The sequence below is a fragment of the Oncorhynchus nerka genome, linkage group LG9a (genome assembly GCF_034236695.1).
Source record: "Oncorhynchus nerka isolate Pitt River linkage group LG9a, Oner_Uvic_2.0, whole genome shotgun sequence".
In the NCBI taxonomy this organism is placed as follows: Eukaryota; Metazoa; Chordata; class Actinopteri; order Salmoniformes; family Salmonidae; genus Oncorhynchus; species Oncorhynchus nerka.
The window spans coordinates 63,070,492-63,098,265 of NC_088404.1; the positions used below are offsets into that span (position 1 = coordinate 63,070,492).

The 27,774-nt window shown below is 41.6% G+C and overlaps 1 protein-coding gene across 1 annotated transcript in view; it reads left to right on the forward strand.

Moving 5' to 3' along the window:
* Positions 1 to 27,774, forward strand: part of b4galnt4a (beta-1,4-N-acetyl-galactosaminyl transferase 4a) — a 471,729-nt gene that overhangs the window by 423,336 nt on the left and 20,619 nt on the right. Inside the window, 3 exon segments of the mRNA XM_029668828.2 lie at positions 11,042 to 11,200; positions 11,731 to 11,840; positions 27,395 to 27,495. Of these exon segments, the coding sequence (XP_029524688.2) occupies positions 11,042 to 11,200; positions 11,731 to 11,840; positions 27,395 to 27,495 (370 nt within the window).

Here is a 27,774-nt window from a genome sequence, read left to right on the forward strand (position 1 = left end):
GGTGACATTTGGGACGCAGACATAGATTCATGGAATCTTTTGCATCACAATTTTCCAAAATATTCTCTAACATGGACACACACAACTACAGTTTTTCACCCATGGTTAAGTTTGACTAACTTAGACAGAAACACAGCTACTTTCCATTCCATCACATTTTTCCAATGTCTTACAATTTGGTTTGATTTGAAGAGGAATATGTATTGGTTGCGTACACATGTTTTGCAGATATTATCACTTATGTTCCTAGCTCCAACAGTGAGGTACTACTAACTCTACAAAACTATACACACAAATCCCACAAAAATATAAAGAAAGGAATTAAGAAATATAAAAATATTAGGACGAGCAATGTCAGAGTGCAGAAAATAAATATACAGTGCATTTGGAAAGTATTCAGACCCCTTAACATTTTCCACATTTTGTTACATTATAGCCTTGTTCTTAAATGGATTAAAAGTAATTTTTCCCTCATCAATCTACACACAATAGCCCATAATGACAAAGCAAAAACTGGTTTGTAGAAATTGTAGCAAATGTAATAAAAAAAAAAACGAAAACACATTTACATAAGTATTCAGACCCTTTAGTCAGTAGTTGTTGAAACACTATTTGCAGCGATTACAGCCTCGAGTCATCTTAAGTATGACGCTACAAGCTTGGCACACCTGCAAAGCTATTTTCAGGTCTCTCCAGAGATGTTCGATCGGGTTCAAGTCCAGGCGCTGGCTGGGCCACTCAAGGACATTCAGAGACTTGTCCCGAAGCCACTCCTGCGTCGTCTTGGCTGTGTGCTTGGGGTAGATGTCCTGTTGGAAGGTGAATCTTCACTCCAGTCTGAGGTCCTGAGGAGCAGGTTTTCATCAAGGATCTCTCTGTACTTTGCTCTGTTCATCTTTGCCTCGATCCTGACTAGTCTCCAAGTCCCTGCCGCTGAAAAACATACCCACAGCATTATGCTGCCACCACCATGCTTCACCGTAGGAATGGTGCCAGGTTTCCACCAGATATGATGCTTATCATTCAGGCCAAAGATAGTGACGCCTGTAGTGACGCCACACTGCAATGCAGTGTGCTCTACGGCACAATTGTCTGTAGAGCTCTGAGACAGGATTGTGTCGAGGCACAGATCTGGGGAAGGGTACCAAAAAATGTCTGTGGCATTGAAGGTCCCTAAGAACACAGTGGCCTCCATCATTCTTAAATGGAAGAAGTTTGGAAGAACCAAAAATCTTCCTAGATCTGGCCGTCCGGCCAAACCGAGCAATCGGGGGTGAAGGGCCTTGGTCAGGGAGGTAATCAAGAACTCGATGGTCACCCAGACAGAGCTCCAGAGTTCCTCTGTAGAGATGGAAGAACATTCCAGGAGGACAATCATCTCTGCAGCGTTCCACCAATCAGGGCTTTATGGTGGAGTGGCCAGACGGAAGCCACTCCTGAGTGAAAGGCACATGACAGCCCACTTGGAGTTTGCCAAAAGACTGTCACACCATGAGAAATAAGATTCTCTGGTCTGATGAAACCAAGATTGAAATCTTAGGCCTGAATGCCAAGCTTCACGTCTGGAGGAAACCTGGCATCATTCCTATGGTGAAGCAAGGAAAAAATGAATGGAGCAGTCAATGAGATACTTAATGAAAACCTGCTCCAGAGCGCTCAGGCTGGGTGGGGTAAGGCTCTCCTTCCAACAGGACAACAACCCAAGACAAGACAGGAGTGGCTTCGGAACAAGTCTTTGAATGTTGCAGCCAGAGCCCCAACTTGAACACGATCTAACATCTCTGGAGAGACCTGAATTTTACTGTGCAGCAACGCCCCCCATCCAACCTGGCAGACCTTACGAGGATCTGCAGGGAAGAATGTGAGAAACTCCCCAAATACAGGTATGCCAAGCTTGTAGCGTCATACCCAAGAAGACTCGATGCCGTTATTGCTGCGAAATGTGCTTTTTGAGTAAAGGGGCTGAATACTTACGTAAATGTGACATTTACGATATATATATATATATATAACATTTCTAAAAACCTGCTTTTGCTTTTTAATTATGGGATATTGTGTGTAGTTTAATGAGGAAAAAAATGTTTCAATCAATTTTAGAATAAGGCTGAAACAAAGAAAAATGTGGAAATAGTCAAGTATACACGGCCGTGGCGATGAATGAAGAGAATTATCTTTGGAGGTAATGCTGTCGGCATTTGATAGTGAGTTATTCCATATTGGGAGAACAATTTGACCTGAGTTCCTGTAAGTTACCACAATCACATCATGAAACGTATACCTGCCTTTCTTTTTCCCAGAGAGTTATTTCTTCCTGTCACCATGATGTACAGAGAACCCTGCTGGCTGTATGGATGGGGACAGTATATCTGGAGAGAGCCATGATTCCCCTGAAACAGAGTATGTTACAGTCCCTTGGCCCCCTTAGATCATCGAGTGTCACAATGGATGTCCAAAGATTTCCAATAGCTCTATGAATACTTTAATTTTAACACATTTAAAACTCAACACCCCATCTCAAAACACTTTATTCTAGCGTTGTAATGGAAGGTTGATGAATCTATGACCTCATGATCATTAACGATAATTAACTTCTTATGGCTGCAGGGGCACTATTGAGTAGCTTGGATGAAAGGTGCCCAGAGTAAACGGCCTGCTCCTCAGTCTCAGTTGCTAATATATGCATAGTATTAGTATTTGATAGAAAACACTCTGAAGTTTCTGAAACTGTTTGAATGATGTCTGTGAGTACAGCAGAACTCATATGGCAAGCAATAACCTGAGAAGAAATCCAAACAGGAAGTGAGAAATCTGAGGTTGGTATATTTTCTAACCATTCCCTATTGAAATCCCATTGCGATATGAATGAAGATTCACTTCCTAGAGCTTCCAATATATGTCAACCGTCTATAGAAATTTGAATGAGGCTTCTACTGTGTTGTGGGACTGAATAAGAGCAGAATTAGCCATGTGTCTGGCAGTCAGCCATTTCCTGGTCACGTGCATTCCACATGATATCCACTTGCGTTCCGTTCCTCCTCAAGACAAAAATTCTCCGGTTGGAACTTTATGACTTTAAGATTTATGGTAAAAACATCCTAGTGATTGATTCTGTACTTAGTTTGAAATGTTTCTTCGACCTGTAATATAACTTTTTGAAGATTTTGTCAGAAAAAATGGTCGAGCAGCACCAGCGTTTGGATAGGTGTAGCTAATTGGACATAAATAACGGACATTATCGAACAAATCAAGTATTTATTGTGGACCTGGGATTCCTGGGAGTGCATTCTGATGAAGATCATCAAAGGTAAGGGAATATTTAGCATGTAATTTATGGTTTATGTTGACTACAACATGGCGGCTAATTTGACTTGATTGTTATGAGCGCCGTCTCAGGTTTGCCTTTTCCGTAATAAAAAATAAAAAATCTGATACAGCGGTTGCATTAAGGACAGGTATATCTATAATTCCATGTGTATTATCATCTACATTTAAGTATTTCTGTTGAATCGATGTGGCTATGCAAAATCACTCGATGTTTATGGAACTAGTGAATGTAACGCGCCAATGTAAACTCCGATTTTTTGACATAAATATGAACTTTATCAAACAAAACATACATGTATTATGTAACATGAAGTCCTATGAGTGTCATCTGATGAAGATCATCAAAGGTTAGTGATTAATTTTATCTCTATTTGTGCTTTTTGTGACTCCTCTCTTTGGCTGGGAAAATGCCTGTTTTTATTGTGGTTTGGTGGTGACCTAACATAATCATTTGTGGTGCTTTCGCTGAAAAGCATATTTGAAATCGGACACTGTGGTGGGATTAACAACAAGACTACCTTTAAAATGGTATAAGATACATGTATGTTTGACAAATTTTAATTATGAGATTTCTGTTGTTTTGAATTTGGTGCCCAGCACTTTCACTGGCTATTGTCATATCATCCCGTTAACGGGATTGCAGCCCAAAGAGGTTTTAACAAGTTCCGTATTACTGGGTCTCAGATGCAGATTGTTGCCTAGCTGTCATGACCTGACCTTAGAGAGCCTTTTTATTTCCCTATTTGATTAAGTGTGGGGTGAGATTTGTGTGGGCATTCTAGTTTTTATATTCCTTTGTTGGCCGGATATGGTTCCCAATCAGAGGCAGCTGTCTATCGTTACTTAGGCAGCCTTTTTTCACCTTTAGTTTGTTGGGATCTTGTTTGTGTGTAGTTGCTTTCTGCACTGCATGTAGCTTTACGTTTGTTTTTGTGTTTTGTTGTTTTTTCGGTGTCATTTAAAATAAAGACAAATATACGCCTACCACGCTGCACCTTGGTCCAATCCATCTTTAACCTGTTGCTCCTACCCTCTACTTTTTTGAACATTTTGTTAAAAATCGCGCAACATTTCAGCGCCCTGCTACTCATGCCAGGAATATAGTACGTTCATATGGTTAGAATGTGTGGATAGGAAACACTCGGACGTTTTTAAAACTGGTTAAATCACGACTGTGGCTATAACATAACGTGCGTTACATCGGAAAGCGCAGGAAAACCTGATCACAGAAAATGGAAATAAATATCCTTGCGCCACTTCCAGCAATTGTTCACAGTGAGCCGAATTAGATAAGACCGAAGGATTCAACTCCCACAGCATCCCCATGTTGTCTAGAGTCTTGTGAATTGAATCATCTTTGATTCTTGGTTGAACCGAATCAGGGGAACCACTTACCTCCAGTCTCCGCCCAGATCATTTGGAAGAGCTCTCTCGTGAAATTTTTTCCAAGACGACAGCTAATGATTTTTACATCGCCTCCTGATGATTTTTATCGCTTATTAACGTTTACTAATACCTAAAGTAGCATTACAAACGTATTTCGAAGTGTTTTGTGAAAGTTTATCGTCTACTTTTTGAATTTTAAAAAATGACGTTACGTTGTGAAATCGCTGTTTTTTTCGTTTATCACACAGTCTACATATAACGATATCTTGGCTTTATATGGCCCGATTTAATCGAAATAAAGACCCAATAGTGTTTATGGGACATCTAGGAGTGCCAACAAAGAAGATGGTGAAAGGTAATGACTGTTTTCTATTTTATTGTGCGGTTTGTGTAACGCCGAAATGCTAATTATTTTGTTTACGTCCCCTGCTGTGCTTTTGTGTTGTAGTGTATTGGTGCATGCTATCAGATAATAGCTTCTCATGCTGTCGCCGAAAAGCATTTTAAAAATCTGACTTGTTGCCTGGATTCACAACGAGTGTAGCTTTAATTCGATACCCTGCATGTGTATTTTAATGAACGTTTGAGTTTTAACTAATACTATTAGCATTTAGCGTAGTGCATTTGCATTTCCAGAGCTCTAGTTGGGACGCAAGCGTCCCAAGTAGAAGCAAGAGGTTAAATGAACGTGACACTAGCAACAGTTCACTTGGCAACCATGATGTCAGAGGCTGGCATCCTGTTAACCCTCTCCATTCTGACCGCTCCATCAAATAAGTGATAAGGGAGGAGTGCGTGTGCGCGTGTCGTTGGTGCAAACTTAATGAAGTGCCCTACAGGTTTTTTCCACTTATACCTCACTGCTTCTTCTTGGATCAGGAAGGGCCCAGCTGTTACAGTATGCAGCACAAACACACACTGAAGTAACTCTCTGGCTCTGAAACTGATCCTCTCAACTCAATGTGAACTCTCTTGCCAATCCTTGCTCATCCAGCTCTATTCCTCAGTCCAAAATCCTCCAAACACACACACACACTCTTTGAACCTGCCCTTATAGCAGGTGGTGCCAAGAGCAGGTGAACCAAGCAGGAGGTGGGGGAACACCTGCCAGCTTTTTGCATTGATTCATTTATTTAATAAAGCTAATCCTTTACCAACAGCTACTCTTCCTTGGGTCTCTCTCTCTGTCACACACACACACATCTTCTCTTACTTTCTCCACCGGGAAAATGCTTCATACAGTACCACTCTGCTTTACCCACAATCCCATTTGGGATTAAAAAGACGACTTGGGCTGCCCTGTTAATTTTAAGCATTCCTCATCTCAGGCCTTGCTACTGACACTCTATAAATCACTGGCACTCACTCCTTCCTGCACATCATTGATTGGTGTAATTATACCCACTTGTCTCACCTCTTTTCTTCTCCTCTCGTCCATCTCTCCTTTCCTTTCCTCATCTTGCATCTCCTTTCCTTGCCTCTTCTCGTCTCTTCTCTTCTCGTCAACCCAACACCTAGTCGAGATCCAAGGTTGCTATAATGACAATACCCAGTGATGTAATGGGAAATCGGGATAAGACAAACTACCACTGAATATAAACAAAAGAGTATTACATTTGTAGAACTGTATTGTTTGCAGTTTGATTGCATTTTAATGTAGACCTACTAGGTAGGTCACGGAGAGATGTTCATATTGAAACATATCTTCTTCTTTTGTAAAGTTCTTAATTTGTTTGCTAAGATTAAGATTTTCTCAGGGGATCCCAGATGGGGCCCCGATCCCAAGTATGGGAACCAATGTAATAACCTCTCTCCCTGCTTGCTTCCTCTCTCTGTGTCTCTTCTGCATGCATTGCAGCCTGCCTCGCCCTCGTCACTCTCTGTTTCACTAGTACTCTCTGTAAAGCAACGTTATGATTAGAATTGAGTAGCTTATATTTTGCTCCTGCTGAGGTCAAGCTCCGTTTATCGCTCGCTTCTTACTTCATCCTTCTAGCCAGCCAACTAGCTAGCTGGCTAACACTTGCCAGAGCCATTTAACGTTACTGCAATAGTAATAGAAGTCTCTGCGGCAGCTAGCCAACTGACTGACGGACTGACATATCTACAGTATAAGCGACTATAACATCAAGTTAATATTTACACAAAGATGAATTTGGAACGGTTGGCCTTGAACTTCCGTGGCTTCAATGAGAGAGGGCAGTTGCTACAAACATCCCCCCTCCCCAAAAAAACTTGACTCTTGTAGAATGAGTGCACAACTGGTTATTAAAGTTAATTTAGTTGCTAATGACAACCTGCAGTATCCCGGCCGGCCTTCAACTTGAGTTACTCAATGAGAGGAGGCAGCACTGAGCTAGACTTCAACGTCACAACCTGGAGTAGCTCGAACTGCGCATGTTAAATCTCCATGAGATATCTTAACCGACTTCATTTGTCTTCAATGCGCTATTGAGTCTTCCCATAGGAATGAATGGTGTCACGTGACCAATGGCTTTGTATATTCATGTACAGTGGCAAGAAAAAGTATGTGAACCTTTTGGAAATACCTAGATTTCTACATGAATTTGTCATAAAATTTGATCTGATCTTCATCTAGGTCACAACAATAGACAAACAGTCTGCTTAAACTAATAACACACAAACAATTATACATTTTCATGTCTTTATTTGACACACGGTGTAAACAATCATAGTGCAGGGTGGGAAAAGTATGTGAACCCTTTGATTTAATAACTGGTTTACCCTCCTTTGGCAACAATAACCTCAACCAAACATGTTCTGTAGTTGCGGATCAGACCTGCACAACGGTCAGAAAGAATTTTGGACCATTCCTCTTTACAAAACTGTTTCACTTCAGCAAAAATCTTGGGATGTCTGGTGTGAACTGCTCTCTTGAGGTCATGCCATAGCATTTCCATCTGGTTGAGGTCAGGACTGACTGGGCCACTCCAGAAGTAGTATTTTCTTCTGTTGAAGCCATTCTGTTGTTGATTTACTTCTGTGTTTTGGGTCGTTGTCCTGTTGCATCACCCAACATCTTTTGAGCTTCAATTGGCGGACAGCCTAACATTCTCCTGCAAAATGTCTTGATAAACTTGGGAATTCATTTTTCCATCGATGATAGCAAGCTGTCCAGGCCCTGAGGCAGCAAAGCAGCCCGAAACCATGATGCTCCCTCCACCATGCTTTAGTGTTGGGATGAGGTTTTGATGTTGGTGTGCTGTGCCTTTTTTTTACACACACAGTGTTGTGTGTTCCTTCCAAATAACTCAACTGTAGTTTCATCTGACCACAGAATATTTTTCCAGTAGTGCTGTGGAACATCCAGGTGCACTTTTGCAAACTTCAGATGTGAAGCAGTGGCTTCTTCAGTGGTGTCCTCCCATGAACACCATTCTTGTTTAGTGTTTTATGTATCGTAGACTCGTCAACAGAGATGTTAGCATGTTCTTTAGCTGGCACTAGGATTCTTCTTAACCTCATTGAGCATTCTGCGCCGTGCTCTTACAGTCATCTTTGCAGGACAGTAGCAACAGTGCTGAACTTTCTCCATTTATAGACCATTTTGTCTTACCGTGGACTGATGAACATCAAGGCTTTTAGAGATACTTCTGTAACCCTTTCCAGCTTTATGCAAGTCAACAATTTGCATAAAATTGCAATGCAAATTTGCATAACAACTCTCTCCACTGGCTTCCAGTTGAAGCTCGCATCCGCTACAAGACCATGGTGCTTGCCTACGGAGCTGTGAGGGGAACGGCACCTCAGTACCTCCAGGCTCTGATCAGGCCCTACACCCAAACAAGGGCACTGCGTTCATCCACCTCTGGCCTGCTCGCCTCCCTACCACTGAGGAAGTACAGTTCCCGCGCAGCCCAGTCAAAACTGTTCGCTGCTCTGGCCCCCCAATGGTGGAACAAACTCCCTCACGACGCCAGGACAGCGGAGTCAATCACCACCTTCCGGAGACACCTGAAACCCCACCTCTTTCAGGAATACCTAGGATAGGATAAAGTAATCCTTCTCACCCTCCCCCCCCTTAAAAGATTTAGATGCACTATTGTAAAGTGGCTGTTCCACTGGATGTCTTAAGGTGAATGCACCAATTTGTAAGTCGCTCTGGATAAGAGCGTCTGCTAAATGACTTAAATGTAATGTAAATGTAACAATTCTTAATCTTAGGTCTTCAGAGATCTATTTTGTTCGAGGCATGATTCACATCAGACAATGCTTCTTGTGGATAGCAAACTCAAATTGTGTGTGTTTTTTATAGGGCAAGGCACATCTCCAATCTCGTCGCACAGGGATGTGAACAAATTTCCGCACAAAATTTGAGGGAAATATGATTTTTGTGCTTATGGAACATTTCTGGGATCTTTTATTTCAGCTCATGAAACATGGAACCAGTACTTTACGTTATGTTGTGTTTAGATTTTTTTTATTGGCATAATTCAATGTGGCAAAACTTAATCTTGGAGAAGTCTTTAGCCTAGAGGTTCACATCCTTTTTGCAATCTACACTGTGAATGTTTAAATTATGTATTCAATATATAAAATGCAATATTTTGTGTTATTTGTTTTAGTACACTATATTTGTCTATTGTTGTGACTTAGATGAAGATCAGATCACATTTGATGACCAATTTATGCAGAAATCCAGGTAATTCCAAAGGGTTCACATACTTTATCTTGCCACTGTATACTGTCATTGGTTTGTAGACACGGCAGGCAGTCGCGGTCGTTAAAAAAAAGGCCTTATGTCCAGCGTCTCCCAAATCCACTAGTCTGTCAGCTGCGTCTCTAGTTGCTTACTTGTATAGCCACTTGCCTTTGGTTTGCGGAGTCCGACTCCGAGCTGGCTTAGTTCATTTCACGTCTCACTGGCTCTTGGCCATAATTTATCATTATCATTATCAAATGTGATTTTTTTGGGGCAGCTATATATATCCATAAATTGCGGCCCCAAATCTGCAACATATTCAAACAGTTTGGGGTAGAGCAGGGGTTTCCAACATTTTGTTGCAACCTAAAAAAAAATAATGAGGTACTAATATACACCCTGCATATTTTGGCATTATGTATAAGGCGAATGTCTAGCAACCCAAAGGACATTTTTGCATTTTTGCTAATTGCCAATTTTTCAACCACTTCTACTTTTGATCTACTTTGCAACTTAGCATTTTAGCTAACCCTTCTCCTAACGCTAACCGTAACACTTTTAGCCAAGCCTTCCCCTAACCTTAACCTTTTAACCTAACCTTAACCTTTACCTCAGCCCTAACCTCACGTTAGCATTATGCACCTAGCCACCTAGTTAACGTTACTCACAACAAATTAGAACATATTATACGTTTTGCAAATTTGTAAGATGTTGTACATTTTGCAAATTTGTAACTTATCATACGAATTGTAATTTGGAACATATCATACTTAATGGATGATGGACATCCACCAATGAATACATACCATACGAAATGTAACACATCACACTGAATGGAGAGTCTCAGATTTACGTACAGAAAAATACATAATGCTCTGAGACCAGGTCACCCAGCCAGGACTGTTACTTTTGTAACTGATGTGATTTAGCCGATTTAAGTTGGGAAAATAGATAGCAAAAATGCAGAATGGTGTTAAATGCCTGTAAATCTTGGGGCTGAAAATTATTTCACATATTTAATATTACTACTGATTATTTCTCACTATCTACTTGCAAGCTACTCATTGACAGCCCGTGAGCTACCAGACATGCAGTTTCCTGCTCAAGTGCAACCTTTGGCAGGCTGATGGAAGGCTACTCAGAGTCAGAATCTGCTCTACAGCGAATCAGACATGCCCGTGCTCATCATGGTTCTTACAGGCACATTTAAATTACACAATACATTTGCTTGTGGTGCGCAGCTCAAATGATTTGTAACAACGCCATTGAACCAACGCCACTGGACACAGCTAAAAATAATAGATAAACAATTTTATTTTGCAGGTGGCTTTTCATTTTAAACACCAGTGGTGCAACTAGTGCTTTCTATCTGCACGGAATCAAAACAGTGGTGCGTACGAGCGAAGCAAAAATTGCAATCTGTTGATCATTATATAATACGGACATATCTATTTGAGTACAGACTAGCTTAAAACATTACAAATCATTTGCACCCCTATTTTGAAAGTGGGGGTGGAGCTGCTCCTTTTGCTCTATTGCTCAGGTGCCTATGTACGTCCCTCCCTATCCCTCTCTTTTGCTCTCAACCCCACTTTCTCACTCTCCCTTTCTCCATTTTGCTCTCAACCCCGCTTTCTCACTCTCCCCCTCTCTCTCTCTCTGTCCTAGATGAATCCAGTCTGAAGATGAACAGTGTGGACCACATCCCTCAGACCCTGGCCAGTCACAGTAGACCAGTAGAGGAACAGTCACAAGAGCACAGTCACTTCAGCAGCCAGCACGGAGCAGACATGCTCAAACCAGACCCCCGAGACACTTTCTATAGCAGTAAGTATATAGTATAGCAGCAGGCAGCCATGCACATCTCTCTCTACCAGTCTTTTTCTCTCTTAATCTTACCCTATTTTTCCTTTTTCAAGAACCTCCATCATGCCTCTACTCCAGTATCCATATATAGCATAACACTTACAATGAAGCAATATATATATATATATTTTTAAACATTTTAGTCTATTATCCAGAGCGACTTACAGTTAGTTCATCTTAAGATAGCTAGGTGGGACAACCACATATCACAAGCATCGTATGTACACTTTTACTCAATGAAGTAGCTATCAGCAATGTCAGAGATGGAAATGGGGGGTGATTGAAGTGATGGTTCAGAAAAGTATTTCTAGAGTATGCATTCTAGTATGTTCCACTGGATGTCATAAGGTGAATGCACCAATTTGTAAGTCGCTCTGGATAAGAGTGTCTGCTAAATGACTTAAATGTAATGTAAAGTATAGACAGTGGAACTCAGTTTCTATCTTATCTCTCTCTCTCTCTCTCTTCCTCTCCTCCATCCTTCTCTCTAGCCCCTATGATCCAGGCATCTCGTCTGGAGAACGTGCTGCCAGCCTGTCTCTACTCCCCTACCTACGTCGTCAAAGACTTCCCCATAGCCAGATACCAGGGCCTACAGTTTGTAAGTCAGCCCTCCAGTTCTGTGTGTGTATGCATAAGTGCGTGCCTGCGTGCGTTCCTGTGTGCATGTGCGTGTGGGTGTCCGCATGTCCACCTATTTAGGGGGTACTTACCCATCAAGGCATTTTGTAAGTAACCCCTCATGGGAGGGAAGACAGACGGTCACACATTGTGCGCGTTTCTGTGTGTGGGCATGTCTGTGGGTGTGAGTATTCCCTGTGAAACATGCTAGAAACATGAGAACTTGAAACATGATATGAATGTGTGTGTGTTTGTTTGTGAGAGAGTGTGTGTGTGTGTGTGTGTGTGTGTGTGTGTGTGTGTGTGTGTGATTGTGGATCCATGCATTTTTATATGCACACACACTTGTGTGGGGTCATTAGGCTGCATCCCAAATGGCACATACTCCCTACATTGTGCACTACCTTTGACCAGAGTCCTATTGGGAATAGCGGGTCATTTGGGATGCTGCCGTGCCCTATCACCTGTTTAGAGCAGCACACATCAAGGACTTACACTTCATATTCAAATGACCTCAGCCTAGAACAAAGCAGAGAGGATTCGGTCTTACGTGGCAAAATTTAAATGGTGTTTTTTATATTGGATAAAATTAGAGACTCAGAGCTAGAAAATGGTATATCATACACTACAGTTGAGGAACAATGGGAAAGTAATTCTGCTTTGAAAGTTGATAAACTTGTAACCTCACTTTTGAGAAAATGGCTCTTGAATGTTTTGGTACCTACTGGAGTGCTCTTCTTTGTCTACACCCATTCAGCATCGTTCACACCCTTTTAAGCTTTAGCCCCACACATTTCTTCAAGGATTCACATGTGAGACTATGTACTAAACAACCAAATATTTCAAGACATTTAAAGCTGGCTTAAACTACAGGTGTGTTCGTCAATTTAATCTGGAATGCCAGAGTGTGCTCTGGGCGTTCGTAAACTCAGAGCATTGTCAGATTGTCCGTTCGTAAATTCAGAGTATTTCACCCTTGGAGCTCTGGACGAAAAGTAGGGTTGATCTGAGCGTTCTGCCCTAAAAACAGCAGTCAAGCACCCAGGCTAAATGGCTAACGTTGGCTAGGTTGCTAGTTACTTCCAGACAAATGAGAGAACAACTCACTCTGACCATTTCACTCGCTCTATCAGAGCTAGTTACACTGTTTTTATGTTGTCCAGAGCTTTGGTGACTGCAACTGTCCTGCTGCCAAGAATTGAATTACGCTTTTTTGCCAATGTTCACTGACACCGGCCATATTCAACGGGTGTTGAGCGTTTGTAAATTAGTCAGTTATTCTGCGCTCTGGCACACTCAGACGAATTAACTAGCTACGTCTATCGACAGTTGTCGCAGTGACATCATAAACATTTTATTAAAATAGTTACTTGCATAGTGGAGTCTTTTGTTCAGACATGTAGCTAGTTAGCTAAACAATGAACCATAATCCCAACTGATAGCGTTACTACCCTGCATGAATCTTCAGGTAGTTAACCAACCAAGTTCAATGTTAGCTAGCTAACATTAGGCTATAACAAGCAACGCAAATGGCTCTGAGATATGAATAATATTACTACACAGATCATACATGTAACGTTAGCTTGCTTGCCAGCCAGCTAAAGTTAGCTAGCTAGCTAGTACACTTTAACCTGAAAAGAAAACAACTTTCTGACAAAATTTGAAATGTGTAATATCTGAAAATGTTCTCTCTTACTCTCTTTTACCTGTATTCATGGGTGGATGCTTCTCCCTCTCTGTCATGGATGCCATTGTTGCCCAGTTTGAAGATGTATTTCGGAGACAGGTGTGTTAGACAACAGCCTTCTTGCATATTTACGATAAAACGCCAGCATTTTCTCCATCTCCCTAGCTATCATACTCTAATTCCAATGATTTCAAAACTCGGTCCTCCAGAAAGTGGAGAGCAACACTTTTGCAGTTATACTACGTGATATCTTTTTTTTAAACGTGTTAGAAAGGATTACCTACACATACTGACCAGCTCTTATTATAGACAAATCAAATCAAATTTATTTATATAGTCCTTCGTACATCAGATGATATCTCAAAGTGCTGTACAGAAACCCAGCCTAAAACCCCAAACAGCAAGCAATGCGGGTGTAGAAGCACGGTGGCTAGGAAAAACTCCCTAGAAAGGCCAAAACCTAGGAAGAAACCTAGAGAGGAACCAGGCTATGTGGGGTGGCCAGGCCTCTTCTGGCTGTGCCGGGTGGAGATTATAACAGAACATGGCCAAGATGTTCAAATGTTCATAAATGACCAGCATGGTCCAATAATAATAAGGCAGAACAGTTGAAACTGGAGCAGCAGCACGGCCAGGTGGACTGGGGACAGCAAGGAGTCATCATGTCAGGTAGTCCTGGGGCATGGTCCTAGGGCTCAGATCCTCCGAGAGAGAGAAAGAAAGAATTAGAGAACGCACACTTAGATTCACACAGGACACCGAATAGGACAGGAGAAGTACTCCAGATATAACAAACTGACCCTAGCCCCCCGACACATAAACTACTGTAGCATAAATACTGGAGGCTGAGACAGGAGGGGTCAGGAGACACTGTGGCCCCATCCAAGGACACCCCCGGACAGGGCCAAACAGGAAGGATATAACCCCACCCACTTTGCCAAAGCACAGCCCCCACACCACTAGAGGGATATTTTCAACCACCAACTTACCATCCTGAGACAAGGCTGAGTATAGCCCACAACGATCTCCGCCATGGCACAACCCAAGGGGGGGCGCCAACCCAGACAGGACGACCATAGACAGAAGCCCGCTACATGGCAGACCAATCCGAACTCATCTCTTGGCATTTCCAGCCCACTCATTATCTCAGCCAATCATGGCTAGCGGGAAGGTTCCTTCCTTTTTCCATGGCTATACCAACTAGGCTCGTAATGTAAATGTTTTATTCGTATTTACAGATGGTATACATGTTTGTTATTAAGGCACATGAAAGTTCATGAAGGCATTTCTGCCAAAAAACGCATAAAAAAAGAAAAAATACGTTTACATTCAAATGGCACTCCTGTGAAGTAGTGACGCGCAACATACGCCAAGTTTCCTGAAACGAGTCACATATGAAAATGCAAACGCATTCATCATTGTCCGTCTTTGTCTGTCAAAGGTTCAACTAATCTCTACTTTTTCAGAAAGGTTGCATGCAAGGTGGATATACTGTGCATTTTTTTCTGACAATCCTCTTCATTGTCCATCAGCCATCAAAGGATGACACCCTTTAAAAAAACATTGTCTCAATCCGTAATTTCCACACACAAAATCTCTGTGTGGCCGTACCCTTACTCACTGCACACAATGAATTCAACGAACAGCACACAGGGGCTGAGATGGAGAGAGAGAGAGGGAGGGGGTCATCAGAGGACGCAGCTAAACAGTATTCTCTCCTACACTTGGTTTGTTTTTACACAAAATGTTTATATGAAATAGTTTCTCGAACAAAGTTGAATGTCTGAAAGCTAAGAATTCTATGATGCATTTAGCCACATTCATGTTCTGGCCATCTCTGAAACACACTTAGATAATTAGTTTGATGATGCAATATTAGCTATACATGGCTAAAGAATATATAGTAAAGATAGAAATGCAAATGGAGGAGGTGTTGCTAAGTATGTCCAGAGTCATATTCCATGCCAGATGAAGTAGAAGTAATATGGCTACAGGTTCATCTCCCTCAGCTAAAGACTATTCGCGTAGGAAGTTGGTATAGACCACTGCATGCTTGAAGTCATTATTTGGAGTAAATGTGTGAAATGCTGGATATTATACAGCGGGTGGGTCTAATCCTGTATGCTGATTGGTGAAAACTGCATTCCAGCCGGTGTCTATATTCCACAAGTTACCAACGGCTAAATGTATGACATTATGCCTTTTTACTCTGTTCCATCTGACTGCGCAATCCACTGTCTAATCAGCCCTGACAAGCAATTTATAAACTTGATCTCCACTATAAAAACCATCTAGACATTATCTCACTTTTCTTTTAGACTAACATTTAGTTTTCAACAGTAGAAATTTGTATGACCCTTGCTGTCTGTCTCTCTGACATTTGATCTCCAGCTGTCCCATAGTAACGAACGTATCGGGAGGAGAGAGACAGACAGGCAGAATTTCTCAGCCAGTCAAAGTCATGAATCAGCTGGCATAATTTTTATGGCTATATAGAAAAAAATGTCAATTGAAAAAAGGTCAAACGAAATGAAGTGCAGCTAGTTTGCAGTCTTTCCAGTTTCAGTTTGAAGTCATTATGTTAGCTGTGCTGTTGGCTAGCTCCTCTGAACAACAGTGTCCAGATGAGTAAGCACATTTTCTATGCCGGCAAAATGACACCTCATTAGCTCATTGTTATGAATGTATCCAAATAAATGTCACTAGAAAACAGCTTAAACAAATGGGGCTTCTTGACTGTTATTCTGGCTGCACTTCTTGACATGACTCTAAGTTAGTATCCGTTTACTAGCTAGCAAACAAGGGATATGAATGTTGCAAGCCAGTATGGCAATGGAACATTTAGAACGAATGACTGGGACGCGTCCATAGATACAGAACAAAAGACCAAACGACTGGGTCACGTCCCTGGCAAACAAACCAAACCTGAAAGAACGAACGACCATGTCAAGAGGTGAGTGTAGCTGGTGCATCGAAGTCAGGCGCAGGAGAGCAGAGATGAGTGGACAAAGCACTTTACTAAGGCAATCATATGCACAAAACGGAACTGCATCACAAAACAAATGCCCAATGAACCAGTGAAGCAACACAAAGTACAAAAAACACAAGTACAAAGTACAGGCTGCCACAAAGCACGGTAATACAATTAACCCGGCGCAAACCAGCCGGAAGCATGCCAACCTCAACAATAAACAATTACGCACACAGACACGGGAGGAACAGAAGGTTAAATACACGACATGTAATGATGGAATGAATACCCGGTGTGTGGGAAAACAAGACAAAACAAATGGAGAATGAAAGGTGGATCGGCGATGGCTAGAAAACCTGTGATGCCGAACGCCGCCCGAACAAGGAGAGGGTCCGACTTCGGCGGAAGTCGTGACAGACCAGCCAGCTTGGGAAGCAACCATAGATTTGCGTCGAGACTATATCTTGTGGAAGGATGAAATTATATGAATAAATTCATTAAAATAAAATAAAATAATGAAATCATTATTTGAATATGTTGGTAACCCATTTAAAAGTGATGATGCATTCGAAGCCAGTGTTTGGACTTAATCTTGGGCCTAACAACACCCGTCCCAATATATCCTCCAAACACCGGTTTCTTGGGCATTATCACTTAAATGTCTGTGATATCAACAGAGAGGTACATTTTCTGGGTGACCTAAATATTGACTGGTTGTCATCAAGCTGTCCACTAAAAAAGAAGCTGTAACCAATGCCTGCAATCTGGTTCAACCTACCAGGGTATTTACAAACAGAACAGGAACTAAATCATCCACCTTTATTGATCACATCTTTATTAATGCTGCAGAGATCTGCTCTAAATTAGTATCCACATCCATCGGATGTAGTGATCATAATATAATAGCCATATCCAGAGAGAACTCAGTTCCAAAGATTGGACCTAATATTGTGTATAAATGATCATACAAGAGGTTTTGCGATGATTCCTATGTTGAAGATGTGAAAAATATTTGTTGGTCTGATGTGTTTTATGAGGAATAACCCGATGCCGGACTTGAAGAATTCATGAAACTATCATGACACAAGGTGAGACCCAGATGCAGACACAGGAGGCAGATGGTTGGAGTCTTACAATATGTATTAATCCAATAGGGTAAGGCAAGAGAACGGTCGTGGACAGGCAAAAGGGTCAAATCCAGTTCAGAGTCCAAAAGGGAAGGCAAAATCAAGGTCAGGACAGGCAGGATGATCAGGCAGGCAGAAAAGTATTCCCGAGTCAGGCAGGGTTCAAAACCAGGAAGACTATCGAAAAGAGAATAGCAGAAGGAGTATGGGGAAAAACCCGCTGATTTACTTGACTAACATACACGACAAACTGGCACAGAGATTAAGCGACACCTGGAGGGGGTGGAGAATAATGACACCTGGAGGGGGTGAATCACAAGGACAGGCGTGACAGAAACTGCTTCTTTCTGTTACTGATAGGCATACGCCCATCAGGAAACTGACTGTCAAAACCTCCAAATCCCCATAGATGGATGTGAGGGAATAGGCAAATGGAATAGCAAATATGTCTGACAACATAGCAGACTGGCAAACATACAGTAAATTGAGAAATCACTTAACTACACCAAACAAAAATAAAAATGAACTATATTATGGAACAAAATAAATTATAAAAATAATTATAGTAAAAAGCTCTGGAGTACTTTAAATGAAATTCTAGTCAAAAAAGCAAACTCGGCTCTATCCTTCATTGACGCAGATGGCTTGTTCATAACAAAACCTTTTGATATTACCAACCACTTTAATAACTTTTTTGCTGACAAGATTAGCAAAATTAGGCATGACATGCAAACAACAAATGCTGAGCCTTCGTATTAATGCATAATGGACTAAATAAGGAAAGACGAGCACTGTAGTTTTTTTTGCTTTCTATATATAAGGACATACTACCTGGTACCGACAACCTGGATGGTAAAATGCTGAGGTTGGTAGCGAAATCATTGTGACTCCTGTTTGCCACATCTTCAATTTAAGCCTAGTAGATGGTATGTGCCCTCAGACATGGAGGAGGCAAAGGTCATTCCGCTACCCAAGAATAGCAAAGCACCCTTTAATGGTTCAAACAGCCGACCAATCAGCCTGTTACGTGCTTAGCAACCTTTTGGGAAAAAAGTTGTTTTGAAAGTGGTTCGCAAAGAAGGGCATCTAATTGGAAGATGGGTAATAAAAAGCAGACATTGAATATCCCTTTGAGCATGGCAAAGTTGTTAATTACACTTTGGATTTGTATATCAATACACCCAGTCACTATAAAGATAGAGACGCCCTTCCTAACTCAGTTGCCGAAGAGGAAGGAAACCACTCAGGGATTTCACCATGAGGCCAATAAGGATTTAAACAGTTAGAGTTTAATGGCTGTGATAGGAGATAACTGAGGATGGATCAACAACATTGTAGTTACTCCACAATGCTAACATAAATGACAGAGTGAAAAGAAGGAAGCCTGTTCAAAATAAAAAATATTCCAAAACATGCATCCTGTTTTCAATAAGGCACTAAAGTAATACTGCACAAAACTTGGTAACGAAATTCACTTTTTGTCCTGAATACAAAGCGTTATGTTTGATACAAATCCACCACAACACATCACCGAGTACAACTCTCCATATTATCAAGCATGGTGGTGGCTGCATCAAGTTAGGGGTATGCTTGTCATCTGCAGGGACTAGGGAGTTTTTTTTTAGGAAATATACTAAGTAGAGCTAGGCACAGGCAAATCCTAGAGGAAAACTTGTTTCAGTCTGCTTTCCTACAGACATTGGGGAAAAAATGAACCTTTCAGCAGAACAATTACCTAAAACACAAGGCCAAATATATTGAATGTTCCTGAGAGGCCTAGTTACAGTTTGACTTAAATCGGCTTCAAAATCTATGGCAAGACTTGAAAATGGCTCTCTAGCAATGATCAACAACCAACTTGACAGAACTTTAAGATTTCTTTAAAGAATAATGGCCAATCCAGGTGTGCAAAGCTTTTAGGTCCAGATTCCAAAATGAAACTAAATGGAACGCAAATCCCTTTTTATGTGCTTTTCTTTCTGTGTGTATTCTGACCTTGAATTTAAGCATGAGAATAGTTGTGTTGTGTCTTTACTATGGTTAAATAAGATGACATGCTATTTTCAAATCAATTACCTAACGTTTAATTACTTGATTAAATTAATCAGGCAATAACTAACTCATTAGGAATCTGGGGCACCACGGAAGCTATCTCCCAAATCCAATCTTAAAGATCTTTTATATCAATAGCAGTCAATCATTAATTATTCTTTACCTTCTATCAGACTCATCTTAACATCATAAAATTATTGGTTATCTACACGAATCCTAGTATAAATGATGAATCAGCAATATACAAATTTGCTTAATTAACTAAATAATCACAGAAATATATAACAAACCAACTGTAAATATTGGTTACTAACAATAGATAGAAAAGTCCCTAGTGGGCTAAGCTGATATGACAGCCTGGTAGACAAAAGGAAGGGGTGGGACTGAGAAAGAGCGGGAAAGACAAATGGATTCACTACACACAGTCTATAATTATATTAATTGAAATGCTAATCCTTTGCACATGAGAATAATTGCAATGTATATATATTTACGCCTGTGTGTCATTGTTGTCTTCTCTGTTGGAATCCTTGATCGTCCTGTAGGGTTCATCAGAGTCTCTGGTTAGTTCATCAGAGTCTCTGGTTAACTTTCATTGAAGTTACAAAGTCTTTTGTGGTTGTAGGTGGTTAGAATGTATACTTCAGAGTACCATTCAGAATGTTCCACGATCTACACCCAGAAAGGGCCACGTCATGACAATAGCATGCTATTCACCCTCTATTCATTTGAGGTGGACCATGCATATATGAAGGTGTGGCGGAGGTGTGTCTACAGATTACACCGTATTCTGACTTTGATTTAATCCACAATAATTCCACCACCGTTACGTGCGAGGAAACCATGAATAAGGACTAGCAAACCTACTGGTTTCAATTGGAAAAAGCATTTACTTAGTAATCCGTTTGGAGAAGGCGATTGTAAATACACACAGCAATTGTTGTAGATGATTTCTTATGAAACCAGCCATATGGAAGACATGTATTGCAGCCCTTCTTCCACAGTGAAATAGGATATGAGTAGCTGCGCCGTTATTCAGAATTGTAATTGTGTGCCCTCATGATTTGAATGAATGAAGTTTGGAGACCTAAACTGGAGGCTTCTGTGGGGATGAACCTGCCGAGTTGATGTATACGCTTTAGAATGTTTTTATTATATACCTGGGCTTTTCTCCATTTTATTTTATCATTTTTATCATGTTAAATATTAGCCGCTTTCGGGAGCCACCGTCAGTAATACCCACATACATTTATTTTTGCATCATTCCATTCTGTTTATCTTTCTCTCTTCTGTCATGTCCTGGTAAATTGTTCCTGAGGGTCACTAGCATTAGTGGATCATATTAGGCTAACGTTGTGCAATAATTAAGGACATGTAGCCTATTTGAATCATTATGGAAATCAGACCACACATTGCAGGCTACACCTGGAGCCTGGCGCATGGTTCACGACAACTGGACCGTTGTCATACAGTTCCATGATTAGAGAGATTATTGTTCAACCCTTACTGTACATTTTTTTCCACCTCCCAACATTTAATGGATTGAACTTGAATATGACAACTTTCAGGATGAATCAAACCACTGTTTTTTTTATTCATCAATATCTAGTATTTTGTGCATTTGAAAATAAAAATGTTAATACTTTCCTAACCCTAAAATGTGTCAAAATAATTTACAAGTATTTATTAAATCTACCAGTTGGTAATGAAACAGAGACTAATTTGCATAGAGTGCTTTCTTTTTTTCACATTGAACCTTTATTTAACTAGGCAAGTCAGTTAAAAGAACAAATTCTTATTTACAATGACAGCCTAGGAACAGTGGGTTAACTGCCTTGTTTAGGGGCAGCGCTACAGATTTTTACCTTATCAGCTCAGGGATTCGATCTAGCAACCATTGGCCCAATGCTCTAACCACTAGGCTACCTGCCGTTTTCATTGATCCATATGTTCAGAATCTATTCTCTCAATTTATTCTATTGACTCTGTCGACTAAATTATAATTAAAGGTGCACCACCATATGTAAAGGGATGGTTTAAGATGAATGTACTGAAAGCCCCATTGAATGAAAAGTCCACAAGAAAATCTGTTGGCTATCAAGTGGGAGAGTTTTCAGCGGTTGAATGATTTTTATTTAGAGTATGCAAGGTAACCACACCTGCAGTGCGCGTTACGCGACTGAATAAGGAAAGTCTGAATACCAAATACTGAGTAGTGCATAGGAAGGCGTGCGTAGAAAAGGCATAAATTCCTAAATTGGGATCGGCCCCTTAGAGACTTACCCAGAAAGACTCACAGCTGGAAGGTGATTCTTAACATGTATTGACTCTGAGGGTTGACTACTTATCTAATCAAGATATATTCAAGTGTATTTTCCATTATTACAATTTATTTTATTCAAATGTTTCTTTCACATTACAGAGTATTTTTTTGTAGATCGTTGGCAAAAAAATTCAGTTAAATCCATTTGGATCCCACTTTGTAACACAACAAAATGTGGAAAAAGTCAAGGCGCGTAAATACACTGCTCAAAAAAATAAACGGAACACTTAAACAACACACTGTAACTCCAAGTCAATCACACTTCTGTGAAATCAAACTGTCCACTTAGGAAGCAACACTGATTGACAATAAATTTCACATGCTGTTGTGCAAATGGAATAGACAGGTGGAAATTATAGGCATTTAGCAAGACACCCCCAATAAAGGAGTGGTTCTGCAGGTGGTGACCAGACCACTTCTCAGTTCCTATACTTCCTGGCTGATGTTTTGGTCACTTTTGAATGCTGGCGGTGCTTTCACTCTAGTGGTAGCATGAGACGGATTCTACAACCCACACAAGTGGCTCAGGTAGTGCAGCTCATCCAGGATGGGACATCAATGCGAGCTGTGGCAAGAAGGTTTGCTGTGTCTGTCAGCGTAGTGTGCAGAGCATGGAGGCGCTACCAGGAGACAGGCCAGTACATCAGGAGACGTGGAGGAGGCCGTAGGAGGGCAACAAGCCAGCAGCAGTACCGCTACCTCCGCCTTTGTGCAAGGAGGAGCAGGAGGAGCACTGCCAGAGCCCTGCAAAATGACCTCCAGCAGGCCACAAATGTGCATGTGTCTGCTCAAACGGTCAGAAACAGACTCCATGAGGGTGGTATGAGGGCCCGACGTCCACAAGTGGGGGTTGGGCGTACAGCCCAACACCGTGCAGGACATTTGGCGTTTGCCAGAGAACACCAAGATTGGCAAATTCGCCACTGGTGCCCTGTGTTCTTCATAGATGAAAGCAGGTTCACACTGAGCACATGTGACAGACGTGACAGAGTCTGGAGACGCCGTGGAGAAAGTTCTACTGCCTGCAACAACCTCCAGCATGACCGGTTTGGCGGTGGGTAGTCATGGTGTGGGGTGGCATTTCTTTGGGGGGCCGCACAGCCTTCCATGTGCTCGCCAGAGGTAGCCTGACTGCCATTAGGTACCGAGATGAGATCCTCAGACCCCTTGTGAGACCATATGCTGGTGCGGTTGGCCCTGGGTTCCGCCTAATGCAAGACAATGCTAGACCTCATGTGGCTTGAGTGTGTCAGCAGTTCCTGCAAGAGGAAGGCATTGATGCTATGGACTGGCCCGCCCGTTCCCCAGACCTGAATCCAATTGAGCACATCTGGGACATCATGTCTCGCTCCATGCCCCAACGCCACATTGCACCACAGACTGTCCAGGACTTGGCGGATGCTTTAGTCCAGGTCTGGGAGGAGATCCCTCAGGAGACCATCCGCCACCTCATCAGGAGCATGCCCAGGCGTTGTAGAGAGGTCATACAGGCACGTGGAGGCCACACACACGACTGAGCCTAATTTTGACTTGTTTTAAGGTCATTACATCAAAGTTGGATCAGCCTGTTGTGTGGTTTTCCACTTTAATTTTGAGTGTGACTCCAAATCCAAATTTGATTTCCATTGATCCTTTTTGTGTGATTTTGTTGTCAGCACATTCAACTATGTAAAAAAAAAATATTTAATAAGAATATTTCATTCATTCAGATCTAAGATGTGTTATTTTAGTGTTCCCTTTATTTTTTTGAGCAGTGTACTTTCTGAAGGCACTGTAGCGATATTCTTTATTCTCTCTGTTTTCATTTCACAAAGCAAGCTAGCTATATATCAATGAATTATTTTAATTAACCTTTATTTTTTACATTCCAAGTTGGTATAGCAGTGCAGACGTGTTTGTCTCGGTCCCATGTAAATGTTGTCCTTTTTCGTAGTTTTTTAAATATATTTAAATATATTTCAATCTCTTTTTCCATTTTTAAATTAAATATACCTTCCGGCAACCCGCCTCACAGAATGTGATATGGATCTACTATTTATTTTTTAGACCTTATAGCTAGAACCTCCATCAGCAGCTAGCCATCAGATGCTAACCGGCTAATTAGCTACAAGCTATTTAGTCATTGTTAGCCGCTGCTAGCGGCCTTTACCTCTAGCTCAGACACCAGACGCTTTTACCCTGGATAATACCCGCCAGTCTGCACAACACGATATCAACCCTGAGTATATCGGACTACTTTTCTCCACCATTACTCCAGATCATCACAGCTAGCTAGCTGCTACCGAGTGGCCCAGCCCCGAAGCTAGCCTTTGAGCCAGGCCCATCTCCCAGCCTGCTCAGTGGACCATATGATCACTCAGCTACACAGCTGATGCCTCCCGGACTCTTCACTAGCGCTACTAGAAGCCACTACATCCCCGGATTCCTGCCGTAAGCTCTGGACCTTTGCATCGGATCATCACAACCAGCTAGCTGCTACCGAGTGACTATAGTGGCTAACGCCCTTGCCCCGAAGCTAGCACCAGTTAGCCTTGAGCCAGGCGCATCTCCCGGGTAGCAAACAAAATTACGAAATTACTCCAGCTACAATACCTCTTTTGCCAATTGGCCTGTAGCCTTTGTCGACACAGCGCCCCACCAATCCAATTGTCTGTCCAACACTCTACTCAGTAAATTGGATGCAGTCTATCACAGTGCCATCCGTTTTTTCACCAAAACCGCATATACCACCCACCACTGCGACCTGTATGCTCTCGTTGGCTGGCCCTCGCTACATATCCGTCGCCAGACCCACTGGCTCCAGATCATCTATAAGTCTTTGCTAGGTCACTGGTCACCATAACCATAACAACACCCACCCGTAGCACGCGCTCCAACAGGTATATCTCACTGGTCATCCCCAAAGCCAACACCTGCTTTGGCCGCCTTTCCTTCCAGTTTTCTGCTGCCAATGACTGGAACGAATTGCAAAAATCGCTGAAGCTGGAGACTTATATTTCCCTCACTAACTTTAAGCATCAGCTATCTGAGCAGCTTTTCTATCACTGCAGCTGTACATAGTTCATCTATAAATAGCCCATCCAACAATGTACCTCATCCCCAAATTGTTTTTATTTACTTTTTTTGCTCTTTTGCACACCAGTATTTCTACTTGCACATCCTCATCTGCACATCTATCACTCCAGTGTTAATTTGCTAAATTGTAATTACTTCGCTACTATGGCCTATTTATTGCCTTACCTCCTTACTCCATTTCCACACACTGTGTATAGATTTTTCTATTGTGTTATTGACTGTACTTTTGTTTTTCCCATGTGTAACTCTATGTTGTTGTTTTTGTTGCACTGCTTTGCTTTATATTGGCCAGGTCGCAGTTGTAAATGAGAACTTGTTCTCAACTAGCCTACATGATTAAATAAATAACAAATATATATATTTTAACAGGGTGTCATAATGAGCCCTACACAATACAAAACACACATCAATATAAAAACTCAATAAAATACTTAATTTCAAAACATGATCATAAAAAACAAACACAATCTTCACTTAGCACATTCCCCACTGTTTATAATTCCCTAAATGGCAACAGGTATTTAAGCCTGAGCCTCCCCTGCAACACATTTCAAATCTGTGGAGGATACAAACCAAACAGAAATACCTTATTTACATAAGTATGCAGACCCTTTGCTATGAAACTTGAAATTGAGCTCAGGTGCATCCTGTTTCCATTGATTATCCTTGAGATGTGGTAAATTAAACGGATTCAACATGATTTGGAAAGGCACACACCTCGAAGGAATTGTCCGTAGAGCTCGGTGACAGGATTGTGTCGAGGCACAAGATCTGGGGAAAGGTCCCAAAATATTTATGCAGCATTGAAGTTCCCCAAGAACTCAGTCCATCATTCTTAAATGGTAGAAGTTTGGAACCACCAAGACTCTTCCTAGAGCTGGCCGTCCGGCCAAACTGAGCAATCGGGGGAGAAGGGTCTTGGTCAGGGAGGTGACGAAGAACCCGATGGTCACTCTGACAGAGCTCCAGAGTTCCTCTGTGAAGATGGGAGAACCTTCCAGAAGGACAACCATCACTGCAGCACTCCACCAATCAGGCCTTTATGGTAGAGTGGCCAGACAGAAGCCACTCGTCAGTAAAAGGCACATGACATAAAGGACTCTCAGATCATGAGAAACAATATTCTCTGGTCTGATGAAACCAAGGTTGAACTCTTTGGCATTCCACGTCTGGAAGAAACCTGGCACCATCCCTACGGTGAAGTATGGTGGTGGAAGCGTCATGCTGTGGGGATGTTTTTCAGCGGCAGGGACTTGGAGACTAGTCAGGATTGAGATGCTCAGGATCTCAGACTGGGGTGAAGGTTCACCTTCCAATAGTACAAAGACCATAAGCACACAGCCAAGACAACACAGGAGTTGCTTTGGGGACAATTCGCTGAATGTCCTTAAGTGGCGCAGCCAGAGCCCTGACTTGAACCCGATTGATCATCTCTGGAGAGACCGAAAATAGCTGTGCAGCGATGCTCTCCGTCCATCTTGACAGAGCTTGAGAGAATTGCCGGAGCGCCAAGTCTAGGACCAAAAGGCATTACGTACACCGGAACTGACCATTTGGTAAATGGTAAAAAGCCTGAGTAAACTATCTTCATTTAGCCACCATGTTTGCTATAGCCAAAGATGATCTATTATATTGCTCAGCTCAGTCGCGACTCTCAAACGCTGCATGTGTTTCTGATTCATAAACAATGCCATGCTGGTGGGTGCTACCATTCATATTTAACCCAGCCCTGAAACATAGATGAAAAAAAATGTCCACGTCATTTCAGAGGGAAAGACACCTCATTGGCACAAATGTTCACGAAGCGGGCAGTTCGGTATTGTCACTTCATGCCCAAATATATCATACTTTGACAAAGACTATGACTTATTGACTTACATTGTTGTGGAAATTCATGGGTAAGCTCTTGCCATCATTTTTCAGCTAGAAAAAATGGATATCTACTGGTTTGAGTGTTTAAAACTCATCTTCTTCCTCTTCTGTATTGATGACAGCGCTGAACAAACTTCTAGGGTTCTCTTTTGGTCAAAGTGTGTTATTACACCAAAATATTATTAACAGATAAATATCATAATTTTTGAGGAAGGAATACCAGGGTCATATTCATTAGGCACCAAACGGATAAAAACAGACTGAAACAGTAAGGGGCTACCCTGGACTTTCCTTTTCCTTTGCAAAACCTTTTCCTTAATGAACAGGACCCTGCACTTGATCAGTATTTATCCATACATGTTATTAGCACTGTATCTATTAGTTCTGTCTTTATTCACTGACTTGTCCCTGTTTGTCTCTCCCTCAGGTGTACCTGTCCTTCATTTATCCCAATGACTTTACACGTCTGACACACATGGAGAGAGAGAACAAGTGTTTCTACAGGGAGTCGCCCATCTACTTGGAGAAGTAAGTTCGGTTGGCTATTTTCCACATACAGTTGATTATTATATTGTAATTCACAGATGGAAGCAGAGCAGAGAAATATGCCTGCGCCACCACTTGGTTTGGAAGGATGAAGATGGACAAATGTAACCACTCTCAAAAGCATAGGTGGAGAGATACAAACATAAAAATGTATAAAACAGAAAAGAAAGAAGAGCGAAAGAGAAACACTTAGTTGGGGTATTGTTAGACTTCTGTGTATATGTGTGTGCTAACTGTCTCTCTCGCTCTCGTGCTCTCTCT